This window comes from Sinohyriopsis cumingii, chromosome 11, assembly GCF_028554795.1.
Source record: "Sinohyriopsis cumingii isolate HCF-2022 chromosome 11, ASM2855479v2, whole genome shotgun sequence".
Classification (NCBI taxonomy): Eukaryota; Metazoa; Mollusca; class Bivalvia; order Unionida; family Unionidae; genus Sinohyriopsis; species Sinohyriopsis cumingii.
The window spans coordinates 83,192,377-83,209,208 of NC_142971.1; the positions used below are offsets into that span (position 1 = coordinate 83,192,377).

General features: G+C 30.5%; 1 protein-coding gene across 15 annotated transcripts in view; it reads right to left on the minus strand.

The window, feature by feature from the left end:
• LOC149788867 (doublecortin domain-containing protein 2-like) overlaps positions 1–16,832 on the minus strand; it is a 185,992-nt gene that overhangs the window by 19,640 nt on the left and 149,520 nt on the right. For 12 of the 15 annotated variants that reach the window (XM_089974992.1, XM_089974993.1, XM_089974989.1 and 9 more), the window contains 4 exons: positions 16,126–16,155; positions 14,753–14,851; positions 1,442–1,633; positions 5–754 (listed from right to left, as the gene is read on the minus strand). In XM_089974992.1, coding sequence (XP_089831118.1) covers positions 5–754; positions 1,442–1,633; positions 14,753–14,851; positions 16,126–16,155 — 1,071 coding nt within the window. The remainder of the gene's footprint in view (positions 1–4; positions 755–1,441; positions 1,634–14,752; positions 14,852–16,125; positions 16,156–16,832) is intronic. The other 3 variants (XM_089974995.1, XM_089974994.1, XM_089974997.1) reach the window with 2 other exon arrangements.

The following is a 16,832-nucleotide window of genomic DNA, read 5'->3' on the forward strand; positions in this document are numbered from 1 at the left end:
TTACCTTGGAATTTTTATACTCTTTTCTGGCCTTATATCCCCTGTATCCAGCTTGAATCCGAACTGCAGCCTTCTCTTCTCTCTCCCCATATGTCTTCCCTTGATGTCTGTTTGGAGATGGTTCCTGGTCAGCCTTCTTGGTTTTCATATCTTTACGAGTCTTGTATCCACGGAAACCAGCTTGAATTCGGGTTGCTGCCTCTTGTTTGTTCATGCCCTGCTTAGGTTCTGTAACCTTAGGCTTGGCCTGTGTGGTACTTTTAGAATTTTTCAAATTTTGTCTAACTTTATGTCCCCTATATCCTGCCTGAATTTTAGTGGCTGCTTCATCATCACTCATTTTTTTCTTACTGTCTTTTTTAGTATCTGTTTTAGTCATAGAAGCCTTTTGGGCTCTGATTTCTTTTCTTGTTTTGTAACCCCTATACCCTGCCTGTATATGTGTGGCTGCTAGATTTTCCTCTCTACCTGTTTCTTCCCTTTCTTTTTTAGATTTTTCATCACGTACCTGTTTTTTCTCATTAATTTCTTTACGAGTTTTGTATCCCCTGAAGCCTGCCTGAATTTTGGTTGCTGCCACATTTTCATCCATGGATGGTTTTTTATTTTTCTGAGACTGTTTTCTTTGATCATCCTCTTGCTTCTGTTTCTGTTTTTGTTGCCGTTGTTGTTGCTGCTTTTGTTCTGTCTTAATTATTTGGTACTCTTGTCGAGCTTTGTAACCCTTGAAATGGGCTTGGATTTTAGTTGCAGCCTGTTGCATTAAATCAAAGTTAACATGGTTATGGTAAATTGAAAGAAAAAATAAGATAGTTCTTGGGCATTCTCAGAGAAAGAAAATATTTAACAAATTTGCCAGCAATACTGAAAGTTAAGTAAAATTATTAGCTTCAATTTAGAAACGTAGAATCTTATATCATAAATGAACTGCAATATCACACAATGATAAAGTTAAATCTATTCAGTATTTGGCTGCTTAAAGAGATAATTATGTAAAATATATTTTACCTGAGAAATTTTATTAATTTCTTTGTTACTGAAACAGGCGACCCTCCTGCTAACTCCTTGACAATTAACAGCATTCAAAAAAATGTTTACTGTATCACACAGTATGAACCTATATAAAAACTGGATAATTAATCCATACCATTTCATGAAATATTAACCCATATAAAAAGGATAATCAATCCACAATGTACAGATGGCTCGTGTTCTACTCGTTCTATGATATTAACATACTGACAAAATTATTTTTTTATTATTTTGCAAATGTTGGATACATCTGGTGTTATTCTTTAAACTCAGATAAATATAATTAAAAATGTATCTTTATTTCTATAAACAGCTTGTGGAAGTTGTATCGTATCTGTCATGATGAAAGGCACAATACAAAAGAATACTACATGGTAACGATATCCAACACCGACAAAATAACATATACCTCTTCTTCTTTTTTCAGATTCCCTTTATTCTTGGTTTTACTAGTGTCCTCTTTACGCGGAGATGGAGTAGAGGATCGGAATTGAGAGTTTTTAGCATTGGGATCATCCCAATCGTCGTTGAATTTGTTTGAGGCTTGCTTGTTGTGTGAAGGGTCAGTCTTCTTTGGTTTGAAGTTGTCGTTGTTATAACCCTGGGAAGTGACGTTAGATTATGTTAGCTTAAATTAGCCGACTCTTCTATTGTGGTTAGAGTTAGCACTGCACATACTGAATTGTACAAACCGTGAAAGCATGGTTTAAAAAATTAAATCAGAAAAACAATATATAGACTGAAAAATACAGAATTTCCAAAGATGTTAAAATACACAATAGCATTATCTGTGATAATGAAAGTTTTCAAGAAATCTGTATTTGAATGCAAATGGTCAAAGAAAAACAATTTTCTTTCATTTTAACCAATCAATTTGTCTAATTTTTTTAAAACTAATTAATGTTAATTTACCAATATTTTAATTAAAAGAAAATGCCCAGAACTTTCACAGAATGTACAAGAACAGTGTGATTTTTATTTATGTCAAACCTCAGTTGTATTTGACAGAGTGCATTGATAAATGATTTTATCCTTTTCACAATATCCCTCATGTCCAAGTTCATTGGTCCACATATCTGCAGTTATTCAAATAAAACATTGGTCCCAAGAAGGGATCTGCCTCTGTACTGTGTGGTGTTATGTAATTTTGTTTTTCAAAGTTCTGCAAACGTTTCATACAATGATCTGTATGCTTAAATATTAGAAGACATACATTTATGTAGCTTTGATAATATTAAATATATATTTCATAAAAACTAGAAATTGTTCAAAATACTGAATGGGTGACATCAATTTATTTAATCCTGAATTCAGTCAGTGGGATGCGCTTTCATAATTCTGACCAAAATGACTTAAAATGTTATGATGATGGAACCTCTGTCTCTTTTCTGCAAATACCTCAGAAACGAAGAACAATGTTGATGTTCATAAACAGATTTGGAAGAAAATTAAACTAGTCAAACTTAACTCAAATGTCACCTTTATTAGCAACTACCTGTTTAAAAAGTGCCACTTTTGATAATTATAACACAGAAGAAATGAACCAGTATTAAACATACACTAAGAAGCTGACATTTTATCATTGAGGTACCTACTGCACATAGGTTTGACTGTAAAGTGTATGTTTTGTGTCGGAACTAATCCCTTCCACATAGTAAAAGCAGATCCCTACTTAGGCTACAATTTCCTAACAGCTAGACTTTATATAAAAAATCCCTTCCCCCTTAGCTCAAAATCACTGGAGTCAACCACAATGAAAAGACATCCTCTTATATTCTGGAAAGAAATTTCAATCACCTGCATGATACATGCTATAAAACAGTGTAGAGATGATTTAACACTATAAAATAAAATTGAGAGATGTTTCAACAGTATTAAATAAAGTTGAGAGATGTTTAAATCCTATTAAATATTAGAGATGTTTTAACAGTATTAAATAAAGTTTAGAGATGTTTAACAGTATTAAATAAAGTTTAGAGATTTTTAACAGTATTAAATAGTTTAGAGATGTTTAACAGTATTAAATAAAGTTTAGAGATGTTTAAATCCAATTAAATATTAGAGATGTTTTAACAGTATTAAATAAAGTTTAGAGATGTTTAACAGTATTAAATAAAGTTTAGAGATGTTTAACAGTATTAAATAAAGTTTAGAGATTTTTAACAGTATTAAATAGTTTAGAGATGTTTAACAGTATTAAATAAAGTTTAGAGATGTTTAAATCCTATTAAATATTAGAGATGTTTTAACAGTATTAAATAAAGTTTAGAGATGTTTAACAGTATTAAATAAAGTTTAGAGATTTTTAACAGTATTAAATAGTTTAGAGATGTTTAACAGTATTCAATAAAGTTTAGAGATGTTTAAATCCTATTAAATATTAGAGATGTTTTAACAGTATTAAATAAAGTTTAGAGATGTTTAACAGTATTAAATAAAGTTTAGAGATTTTTAACAGTATTAAATAAAGTTTAGAGATGTTTAACAGTATTAAATAAAGTTTAGAGATTTTTAACAGTATTAAATAAAGTTTAGAGATGTTTAACAGTATTAAATAAAGTTTAGAGATGTTTTAACACTATTAAATAAAGTTTAGAGGTGTTTAACAGTATTAAATAAAGTTAAGAGAAGTTCAAACACTATTGAATAAAATTTAGAGATGTTTAAATCCTATTAAATAAATATTAGAGATGTTTTAACAGTATTAAATAAAATTTAGAGATGTTTTAACAGTATTAAATAAAGTTTAGAGATGTTTAACAGTATTAAATAAAGTTTAGAGATTTTTAACAGTATTAAATAAAGTTTAGAGATGTTTAACAGTATTAAATAAAGTTTAGAGATGTTTTAACACTATTAAATAAAGTTTAGAGGTGTTTAACAGTATCAAATAAAATTTAGAGATGTTCAAACACTATTAAATAAAATTTGGAGATGTTTAATTCCTATTAAATAAATATTAGAGATGTTTTAACAGTATTAAATAAAGTTTAGAGATGTTTAACAGTATTAAATAAAGTTAAGAGATGTTTTAACAGTATTAAATAGTTTAGAGATGTTGAACAGTATTAAATAAAGTTTAGAGATTTTTAACAGTATTAAATAGTTTAGACATGTTTAACAGTATTCAATAAAGTTTAGAGATGTTTAAATCCTATTAAATATTAGAGATGTTTTAACAGTATTAAATAAAGTTTAGAGATGTTTAACAGTATTAAATAAAGTTTAGGGATGTTTAACAGTATTAAATAAAGTTTAGAGATGTTTAACAGTATTAAATAAAATTTAGAGATGTTTTAACAGCATTAAATAAATTTTAGAGATGTTTAAATCCTATTAAATAAATATTAGAGATGTTTTAACAGTATTAAATAAAGTTTAGAGATGTTTAACACTATTAAATAAAGTTTAGAGATGTTTAACAGTATTAAATAAAGTTTAGAAATGTTTAACACTATTAAATAAAGTTTAGAGATGTTTAACAGTATTAAATAAAGTTTAGAAATGTTTAACAGTATTAAATAAAGTTTAGAGATGTTTAACAGTATTAAATAAAGTTTAGAAATGTTTAACAGTATTAAATAAAGTTTAGAGATGTTTAACACTATTAAATAAAGTTTAGAGATGTTTAACAGTATTAAATAAAGTTTAGAGATGTTTAACAGTATTAAATAAAGTTTAGAGATGCTTAACAGTATTAAATAAAGTTTAGAGATGTTTAACAGTATTAAATAAAGTTTAGAAATGTTTAACAGTATTAAATAAAGTTTAGAGATGTTTAACAGTATTAAATAAAGTTTAGAGATGTTTAACAGTATTAAATAAAGTTTAGAGATGTTTAACACTATTAAATAAAGTTTAGAGATGTTTAGCACTATTAAATAAAGTTTAGAGATGCTTAACAGTATTAAATAAAGTTTAGAAATGTTTAACAGTATTAAATAAAATTTACAGATGTTTAACACTATTAAATAAAATTTAGAGATGTTTTAACAGTATTAAATAAAGTTTAGAGATGTTTAACAGTATTAAATAAAGTTTAGAAATGTTTAACAGTATTAAATAAAATTTACAGATGTTTTAACACTATTAAATAAAGTTTAGAGATGTTTAAATCCTATTAAATAAATATTAGAGATGTTTTAACAGTATTAAATAAAAGTTAGAGATGTTTAACGCTATTATATAAAGTTTAGAGATGTTTAATAGTATTAAATAAAGTTTAGAGAAGTTCAAACACTATTAAATAAAATTTAGAGATGTTTTAACAGCATTAAATAAATTTTAGAGACGTTTAAATCCTATTAAATAAATATTAGAGATGTTTTAACAGTATTAAATAAAGTTTAGAGATGTTTAACAGTATTAAATAAAGTTTACAGATGTTTAACAGTATTAAATAAAATTTAGAGATGTTTAACATTATTAAATAAAATTTAGAGATGTTTTAACAGCATTAAATAAATTTTAGAGATGTTTAAATCCTATTAAATAAATATTAGAGATGTTTTAACAGTATTAAATAAAATTTAGAGATGTTTAACAGTATTAAATAAAGTTTAGAGATGTTTAACAGTATTAAATGTCATATTATATAAATACTTAAGTTGGAAAACTATTCAGGACCAAAGGAAAATGCAAATCCAGCTTTCTTCTGACCAGACAAAAATTTAAGACCCTGCAAATAAATACAACCAGAAACATCCAAGATTCATGGGAAATTTCTATTTAATTTCAATGCAAATAAGGAACGTACCTCAACAAATATATCGTATTTTACAATTTATTTGTACAGTGGATAAAGATTTTCTTCCTTTTTAAATTACTGATGGAGAGATTGATCATGTCAATCACTTCCTAGAATACACTGCACTCTTAATTGTGTCACCCTCTTTAAATAAGGTCATTATTATTATTATTATTATTATACTGTAAGCTAATTATAACAATGACTAACAATAGCTGAGCCATAAAACAGCTAATATTATATTTGTACTTTTCACTGGGTTGAGTTCCAATGATAATGATCCATATTTTACTTTAACTGTAATTATTGTAGAACAACCCACAACTTGCCAGACATTTCTGCAATTTTTAATTATCCACGTCATAGCAGAAAACCACTGATGAATCTGACAAAGATTTAAACAGACTATGTTAACGATAAAAATTTTTTACAAGTGACTTTGAATGCAATATCTTTCACATCAAATCATTTCTTTGTTCTTACTTATTTTCACTCCGTCAACTCACTTTTCAAGATTATAATCTTAGGTGTTTAATAAAAATGTCATTTTCAATTTAAAATGTTAATGAATTAACTTTCTACATTTTGTATGGAATTTTTTTTTGGAATAAAAGAATGTTAAAAGTAATATAATCTATAAGATTGTCTGATGCATCAGTGTTTTTAAAAAACCTCTGAAAAAAAATCAGTGGAAATGTCAATCAAGTATTAGTACTTAAAAAATATGTTCAGACTTGGGACGATTCAAGTGTGGTCATTTATTCATCATTTAGAATCACATTTCCAGCATCATTTCAATTCCCGAGTCTTTTGAGCAGTTTATACGGACAAAATGAGCACTAGTTCCTAGATTTCCAAAATGTACATTTACTAAAATACTCTTATTATTACACTCCCTCACTAAAAGGACATTCATTACAACACAGTTGCTGTTATAATGCCATTCTTTACAACACAGTTGCTGTTATAAGGCCTTTCTTTATAACACAGTTGCTGTTATAAGGCCTTTCTTTATAACACAGTTGCTGTTATAAGGCCATTCTTTACAACACAGTTGCTGTTATAAGGCCTTTCTTTATAACACAGTTGCTGTTATAAGACCATTCATTACAACACAGTTGCTGTTATAAGGCCTTTCTTTATAACACAGTTGCTGTTATAAGACCATTCATTACAACACAGTTGCTGTTATAAGGCCATTCATTATAACATAGTTGCCATTATAAGGCCATTCGTATAACATAGTTGCTGTTATAAGGCCATTCATTATAACATGTTGCTGTTATAAGGCCATTCATATAACATAGTTGCTGTTATAAGGCCATTCATTATAACACAGTTGCTGTTATAAGGCCATTCATTACAACACAGTTGCTGTTATAACGCCTTTCATTATAACACAGTTGCTGTTATAAGACCTTTCATTATAACACGATTTCTGATATAAAGCAAGTATGGTTATGGACAGTAAAACACACACACACACACACACACACACACATACGCACACACACACTTCATTACAAGTAAATAAATACTATGACTTCCTTGGATAATTTTATATTGTAGGAGTATTGTATTATCATTCCATTACAAGGTGGTCTCTCTATAAAACAGTTTACTCTGGAACCCATGGGCATACTTTGCTCCCATGGACAGTGTCATAATAAGGAAATATTGTACTATTACCCCAGTATTAGGTTTTATCACTTTAAGGTGCTTTGATTTCATCTGGTGCTAGTGGCACAGCAATACAAATAGGTTATTTAGTGCTGAGGTACTGGAGTACCATGGTAGCTCACCCAGAGGATGGTCAATAGCATTCGAACCAAAACCCTTTCTGTCATAAGTCTGGCATGCAAACCACTGAACCTCTGCAGCTACCTCTTTAACGTGGTAAACTCGGTGACTCCCAAGGACAGTGTTGTAATGAATCAGTACTGTATTATTACCTCAGTATAAGGAACTCTCACTCTAAGGGGGTAAACTCTGATGAGAGAGTATTGGATTTGTGAATGCTACAAATCATGAATTTAAACAATTGCCATAACTGCCAAACAAATATCCATGAATTTCAATGTTATAAAAAATTACCTTTGTGAACAAAAACAAAACAAAATATTATGCCCACACAAGCATAATACACAACAGTGTACTTCCAATACAGTACTAAGCACCTTCTTTTCTACCATAGTTATGGTAATTATAATTATTAACAAAGAAATAGTATATTTTGCAAGAATAATTTCAGAGTCCAGTAGAATCAATTCTTTTTCCATAATATTGGATTCTGATTTTGTTTTCCATAAATGACCACACAGGATATCTGCAGGAACACACCCATAACATTCTTAATTATTTGCAGTGCTTTTAAGGTAAGAGTGACACATTCCAAACATAAACACTAACTTGTATTAAGTATTAATAAATCAATACCTGAGAAATGAGAAATACATATTTCATAAATGTCTTACTTCTTTACAAGAAAACATAAACATTGGATAACTCTGGCATGCTCTTAATGTGATACTGTTACTGTGTAAAATCATGTATAGTGAAATCCTACTACAGAAACCCAGATCTGTCTGCATCTTATGCAACAACAGGTCTCAGTCTGTGCAGTTTGCAACTGTACATGACGTATAGACGGGTACATATAGTACATCACTGTTGTGCCAATTTAAAGCCATTTTTCACCACATGATAGGCTATGTTCTATGTATGGCAGCCAGTATATTTGGTGGAGAAAGGGCCTGGAATGACCCCAGGAAGAACCAGCAGCCTATGAGAAGCTACTGGCAAACTCTATCACATACCCATGCTGGATGAGATGAGGCAGAGACACACCTGGACAGAGGTGAGATGTCAGGGACGTATAAAGGTGAGCACCTTAGACCACTTGGCTGCCCAGGGTCATGCTGTAGTGTCCAAAGGTAATCTTTTATAAAATATTTTCCTGCAGAAAAGGACCACTTATTCCTGATTCATGTCCATCAGATTCCAATACTGTAATAACACTACTCTGGACATCTCTTACAGGTATCACTACACTAATTTATTTGTTTCCTTCATTTTTTCACATGTTGATAAAATCCAATGCATTATTTGTATGTTCAGATGCACCATGACTGTGTTACTAATGTTAGGTACTAATATGAATATAACATATAAAAAATAAAAATAAAAAGTCTGGGCAGGTTCTATTAAATTTTCTATCTAAAAAAAATTCAGATCTGAATGAAGTAACTGGAATTTTAATGCAGTGATCTTACCCAAACTGGCCAAATCACACCTGCCTGCTTCCTACACCCTACACAAAAGCTATGAGGCTGAACTCAATAAACATTTCATTTTCTGTTTAGGCTTTAATGCTGCTTTCTACGGAATAAAAGTGACATGCTCTGTTGGTCAGAGAATCTCCAGGAAAATTCAGAGGGAAGAAAAGAATTTCTTTCTTAGGGACTACAACAGGATGCAATAACAACTGACTGACTGAATTAGTGCAGTGATAGCATCTACATATATATCAATGACTGGATTAAAATCATTGGGTATTTCTCCTGTCATTTAATGTAATTTTCACTAATTTAATTTAAGAAGCCACCATATATTGGACTAACCAATAAAAAGAATTACTTTCGTACTTTATAATAAATATGGGGTAAACTTAAATGTTTTACTTAAAAGTATTTATCACATTCTCAAAACTTGGAATGTTGTTGTTGTTGTTGTTGTTGTTTTGGGGCTTAACGCCATTTTTCAGCACATGATAGGCTATACATGGCAGCCAGTATTAATGGTGGAGGAAGAACCCGGGAAAACCCCGGAAAGAACCACCGACCCACGAGAAGCTACTGGCAAGCTTTCTCACATACCCACATTGGCTGAATCCTAGACTCGAACTGACTTGGAATGTCTGACTCCTACATTACAAGAGCACCACATTTTCAAAGCTTGGAATGTTTGACTCCTATATTGCAAAAAAAAGGGACCAAAACCCAAAATTATTAAACCAAGAAGTGTCATAGAGGATTTGTCACATTCTAGTGAGCTTAAGTCAGTTCTGAAAGAGGATCTTTTTGCATAATTCCAATATATTGAAAGAAACAAAAAACATCACACAGGTAATATAGTAAGCTTCCAATGTGCACTGAGGGTATAATTCATATTACTCTTGTGAAATTAGATAATAATTTCTAAAAAATAAAAAAAAATTACTTTGTAAACATACATCACTAATGTAAGTGTTAATATATAGTCAATGCAACATGGTTTTTGAGTATCCCTGGACAAACTGTAGCCAAGGAAATATTGTAATAGTGTTGTTTTTTTTTACCACAAATAGGAAACATTGAAATAGCATTCCCATTCCAAGACAAAATATTGTTTTTTGGAAAAAAATGAACAAAAACATTAATTTGCATCTTCAATGTCCTAAATTTTATTTTTCTAATTTGCATCAATATTTCCTTGGCCATGTTAGTATTTTTCTAAAACTTAGTAAGTACATCATAGTAATTGTGCAGTTATTAGTAGTGCACTAAATTCTAACTGACATGGTGATTGGGAATGATACTGTACATCTTCAGTACCTTAGATAGTACCCTAATTTCAACAACTCTCATATTATTAATACTTTACTAGAGAAAACATTTTTTTTGTTGAGATTACATCGGATATTATTACTGAATGGCTAGTTTTACAATATCTGACTAACAGTAGTGTGCATCCAAGTTCAGCGTTATTCCTAAATCCAATACAATTTAATAAGGGCAGAACTATTAAGTTATTGCACTTATCTGATATTTTTGCATGAATTCAGAGTTAAGTCAATTCTTGAGAAAAGTAAAATACAAATTAATATGAAGGGTAGAATTACCAAGTTATTGCACGTTATTTGATATCTTTGCATGAATTCTGAGTTAAGTCAATTCTTGAGAAAAGTCCAATTACAATATGAAGGGCAGAAATAATGAAGTTTATGCCCTTATGTGCTATCTTTAAACATGAATCCAGAATAGGTCCACACAGTATCTATGTAACTTGAGCAAAGGTTTAACTTCTGCATTTTTCAATTAAACTTGATACAGCTTTATTGTGCAGTAGGTTGAAAGTGTATATCATTAGAATGATCCGCATCAAGCTTGAAAGTAGATCCTTTTTTTTTTCTTACTGAAAGACAAATAAATACGAGGAAGCAAAAGTCAGATGGCAAGAAAGAATGCCATTTTCTATTGGAAAAGAATTGGAAATGTCAGGCTTCAAGGTAATTTCTTTTTACTTAAGTATAAGTAAACACACAGAAGCAAATAAGCTTGATGGCAAGAAGCATGCAAACACGTTAGACAAAAGGCCAAAAAATTAATCAGGAAAATCATGCGAATGAAATGGCAATAAAAATAAAAAATCATCACATTCTTCCACACAAAAGTAACGTTCCACTGATTATATTGTAAGAGTCTTGGTTTTGCAAACAATAATTATCACCATTCCCAAACCAAAGCCGTTTTGATGCAGTAATAACTATGGTGAGTTTAACTGAATATATGGTAAGTATTGCACTCTAATTAGTCTTATTCAAATGTGCATGTATATGGGGATAAACTTAGGTGCAAAAAGGTCTAATCAATATATGTACTATAACTTGTTTTCCTAGAACTATACGTTTTCAACTGAACCTTGTAGCAAAGGTGATACAAGTAAATGGTTATGATACAAAACATAGTCTTGCAAAATGTATGGAATGTAAATGGATATGATACAAAAACATCAAGTCTTGTATTGTGTATGGAATGTAAATGTGTATGATACAAAAATATATAGTCTTGTATCATGTATGTAATGTAAATGTGTATGATACAAAAACGTAACTCTGTATCATGTATTTAATATATATGTGTGAAATACAAAAACATAAAGTCTTGAATCATGTACGGAATTAAATGTGTATGATACAAAAAGATATAGTCTTGTATCATGTATGTAAAGTAAATGTGCATGATACAAAAACGTAGCTTTGTATCATGTATTTAATATAAATATATGAAATACAAAAATACAAAGTCTTGTATCATGTATAGAATGTAAATAGGTGTGATACCAACATATTCTTGTATCATGTATGGAGTTTAAATTAGTATGATACAAAAACACAGTATTGTATCCTGTATGGAATTTTCTCAATTGTCTTAAGCTTACTGAAATAACATACCTTAGTTTTCTTTTTGTATAATTTGCTGACTTTCTGTTGTCATACATTATGTGACCCAAAGGACAAAATAGAGTATGTGGCCCTAAAGATAAAATACAGTACATGGCCCCAACAATAAAATGCATTAGGTTACCTTAATGATGACATTTTAAGTACGTGGCACTAACAGTGAAACTGAATGCAACTGACATTTCTGTGACAGATGCTTTGAGAATTGCTGGCAAACTTGAAAAAAATTGTCTTGTTTTTATAACCTGCCCAAGAACCATATTTTATTAATCTTTATTTAACGTTATCCATGTTCCCTTGAAATAAGCAACAGGCTCTCTCTCTCTCTCCAAATTCCCATTTGCTTTTCAATGAAAAAAGCAAACAAATATCTTGTATTATTTGTACATGGTATTGGCAAAAGACAAAAAAATGTACACAAGCTTTCAGCAAATGCTGGCATAAAATATGCAATGCGTCATATCACCTTTCTCCTTGTTGAAAATTACATGCTATATGAGGAAAGCAATTTCCTAATGTTGCATAATTTTCCTGAGTGAACATAACCAGGGTAGGTTAGTATATGAAAGTGTGCTATACAGTGGCATTATAGGGAAAAGAGTCAAACCAAGGGCAAACCATTACCAAATCTATATAACAAAGGTATTCTTCCCTCCTTATAGGCCCATTCAACGTAAGCTAACCACTTTCTACCTCATTACAATGTACTATTCATGAATGACTTAAGAACTAAAAAGCTATCTGCTAGGAATGATTTCTACAGACATTCTACTAAATGCTTTGAAGGCTGCAGCTATGAATTCATCACTAATGCTAAAAGGAAAGAAGTCACTGGTGCACAACTACAATTCACAAAGGCAAACTGAAATCACCTAGAAGCAATCAATCACATACTGAATTTTCCTTTTCTTAAAAGTACAGTTAGTGAGCACTGCTTTTATGAGTGATATGTGATCTAACCCCCTGACCTTCATGTATGTTATGCATTCGTATATGTTCCAAACACCCCTGGTATATTTCAAACATGCCTGGTTTATTCCAAACACTCCTGGTATGTTATAAACACTCCTGGTATATTTAAAAGACCTTGATATGCTCAAATCACCCTTGGTATGTTTCCTAAGTCCTTTAGCTACATGCAAGGCAAAATTTAAGATGCTTCAAGTTCATTTTTCTGTTGGCTGTTTTCAGTTATATTAAAGAGAATAACAATAATTATTCAAGACATTTATAAATCAATGTCATAAAAATCCAAAACAATGTAGTGCTTTAACTGACATTTCATACTTATTTTCACAGCAAATAAGTACTTGTCATATAATTTATTCAATTTGTAAACTCGCTTCCATAATGCAACATATTTACCCAAGCAAAATAATAATAATATAAACCCACAAGCCAACCATGATTAAATGTGCTTCCCTGTGCAACACACGTAAACACAATGCCATGTGCTACATCGCCATATGTAGACAAATTGGGCTCCTTCCTGATAGAAAGCAAGATCCATTCATTAGAATACCAGCTCATCAACTTTCTTTTCAGCATTAAGAATCTGGCATAATTTTATATGCAACCTTTATTATATTAGGATTCTTGAACTTCAGCTATACGTCAACATTCGGATAAAAGTTCCCATTTTGTAATCTACATTTATGGTAGGTGCTTGTTATAATTTGTGCGTTCACCTTTTATAATACACCCAAGCAGATCTGAGGGTTACTCCATCAATTTTAATCAAAACTTTCATTTCTGAGGCTGAAATTCTAATATTTAAATGTAACCGTCATCTTAACAATACGACCCATGCTCCTAGTGCAGAATACGTTGTTCTGAAGAAAATACTGAAGTAGCCGATTCACACACGGCTTGAGTAATTCAATATATTTCAAAATTATGTAACTTATGTCCAACAGCCTCAGGCTTCTACCATAATGATTTTTTTAATTGCACAAAGCTGTTGAAGAGGCAAGGCAAGTCAAGATACAAAATTGCAACTGTGTAAAGACATTTTCATCGTCTTCTCTCAGAAGACATACAAAGTGTGTAAGACTTCCACCAAATGTAACGACAGCTCATGCATGATATCAGCTGACTATGAAAATGTATTCTAAATTTATGATTAAATAAATACTACATGAACCAAAAATTATATAATTAATTGTTGTTGACTGAATCCATTACTAATAAAAAATATAAAGTTTTTCCAATGTTATTAAAAATTACTTTAAAAAAACTTTCTTAAGAACCTTTTTAAATACAAAAATTTGGAACCTTGATTTAAAATGTAGCATTATCTTTAATATAGATGTGAATATCAATAGGTAAAACTCATTTGCCCATGCGATTCTAAGAATATCTACTACTGATGTGAAAGGCTATTTCTATGGTGCAGATAAGGACAGGGTGTAACATGTGGTGCATGATGTTAGTAGGATATAATACAGAGATACTCAAATTTTCAATGTGTTTTTTTTTTGCAAAATATTTTAACAACAATATTGTTTAATGGAAAAAATTTACATGCAATGTTTTGCTTCAACAAAGAAATTTTTATTTCACATGAAAAATAATACATGTTTTTATCACACAAAATAAATAGTAGGTCATTTACAGCTTAAAACTACAGCCATTGTGAAGGTACTAGTACACAGAGGTCAAAGGGCATGAAGTACACAAAACTGTCAATACAGGAAAAAAGTTCATGCTTAAGAGTGAATGTTTTCTTGATTAGCTTGTTCAGAAGTTCTAACATTTTCTGGCTCATCTTTATTTTCATCTTCATGCAAGGGGTCATTCAAGGGGTCATTTAATGTATCATCTCCGGCTGTCCATCTATCTTCACTTGGTTGCTACATGAGAGGTTTAAAAAAATCAATGTTATAATGCAGATTAAAAGCATGGGTTCCACAGAACAGGATGTCTCACCTAGGAATGGAACTATATTCTGCTTAATATGAAAAACATTTTCCCAATTTTGATCTGAAAACGTCTGTCAGGAAATCGATCGGAAATTAATATATTCAGGTAACAAAAGCATTAACAAAATCTTTGTTCCATTTCTGTATTTCTAAGCAATAAAGTGAGAAAAGAGCTGATGAAAATGAAAGAATTTGCAGCACTGAACTGTACAAGTATGATACTGCACAATAATTCCGTATAAGAATTCAGCCCACACTACAACAGTGCTTTGCATGAAACAGGCTCAGCTTAGCTAGCAAATATATGAGCAGACTTTTCTTTTCCCTGCAAGATTACCAAGTTAGTTTCTCTGCACATAAATTTTCTAATTTCCAAGTATCGTTGGTACTACATCGGAAAATAAAGCAAATCCCTTTTAAAAACTTTCACACGGACCTTTATCACCAAATCTTAAAAATGTTGAAACTTTCTCTACCAGTACAAAAGTGATACTGCTATCTTCCTATCTGTAATGGCAGGCAAGAAAATAAAGCCCAAATTTTAAACACAGCAAACATAATCATGTAACAAAATTATCTTAAAAGACTAGATAACTATAGGCATATATGTATATTAGTATAAATGTCAAGCATGAAACAAAATCAAGCAATCAATTCTGAAATTAAATTTTTGTCACTCTTGATTGCACTTTTTGAACAGGCAATGTAAGGATGGTGAGAATAAAGGAGCTTAAGAGGATATCATTTTGAAAATCAGAAAACCAATCACATTAATTCTTTACAGGCAACAAAAATACGGTTTGACTTTTCAAAATCTTTACTAAGTTTTAATGTACATAAAATTTGGTTTTCCAGTACTTTTGAAATTGCTTTATTGTTCATTTAATGATACATCTTTTTATGCAGAACAACAATGCTGAACAGAAAGCTGCCCTTTTTGTATCATTCTATTCTTTCCAAACATTATCTGATATATAAAAATCAACATTCAAACTTACATTTGTAAGCATTTGCAGAAATCGATTGCATACATTGTGTAAGTGTAATAAAAATACAAACTATACTACGGTATATCTGAGAAGCTTATTGCCAAATTTAATTAGTTAAGCATAATCATTCCTGGATATTGGTGTAAACCTGTAAGCTAAAAGTCTCAGGCAGAAAAAACAAGAGCAGATCACTCCAGCCTGTCACACTTCACCTACCTTACTGCTTTCTCCCTTTATTCTCTCGTCCTGAAAACAGAAAGATAAAACATTACTATCTTGAAAAGCAATGTCAACATGTAAATCTATTTCTGTTAATGTCACACGATAGCTTTAAAAAAAACAGATTGCATATAGCTCTGAATGCACTGGGCAAAGAAACCTCATCTTATTGGCATTGACTATCATTCGATAAAACATATTTGCATTGACTACTCTGCAGAATTGTATCTATGAGGCTTGAGTAATGACCTAACAAAACAAAAAGAATAATTTAGGCGGAAAATACAGTAAAAACATCACAAAAGTTTGAAACATGATTTCATAACTGTTGCCAGATGTACAAATAAAAACAGAAGGTATAAAACTACAGACAATATGGAAAATGTAACTTGACAAGTCATTTCAAATTATTATATGCTCATTTTTGTCTCAGTTAACTTTACATTGTCAAAATCATGCAGTATTGTACAATACTGAACACCTTTGTATTGTACACATGTACAAAACACATGTGCCTAAAAATAGTATAGTGCATTAGGAATACTTTGTAAACAAACCATGTACATTCATGTAGAAAATGTTTAGGTTTTGGTTGATTAGATTTGTTTGTGGATGAACTAAACAAGCTGTTTCATCTATCTGAAAGTAAAGATGATAAGGTTAATGGTGTGGACAAGATCATTGAGTCAGAAACGAAACTTTCA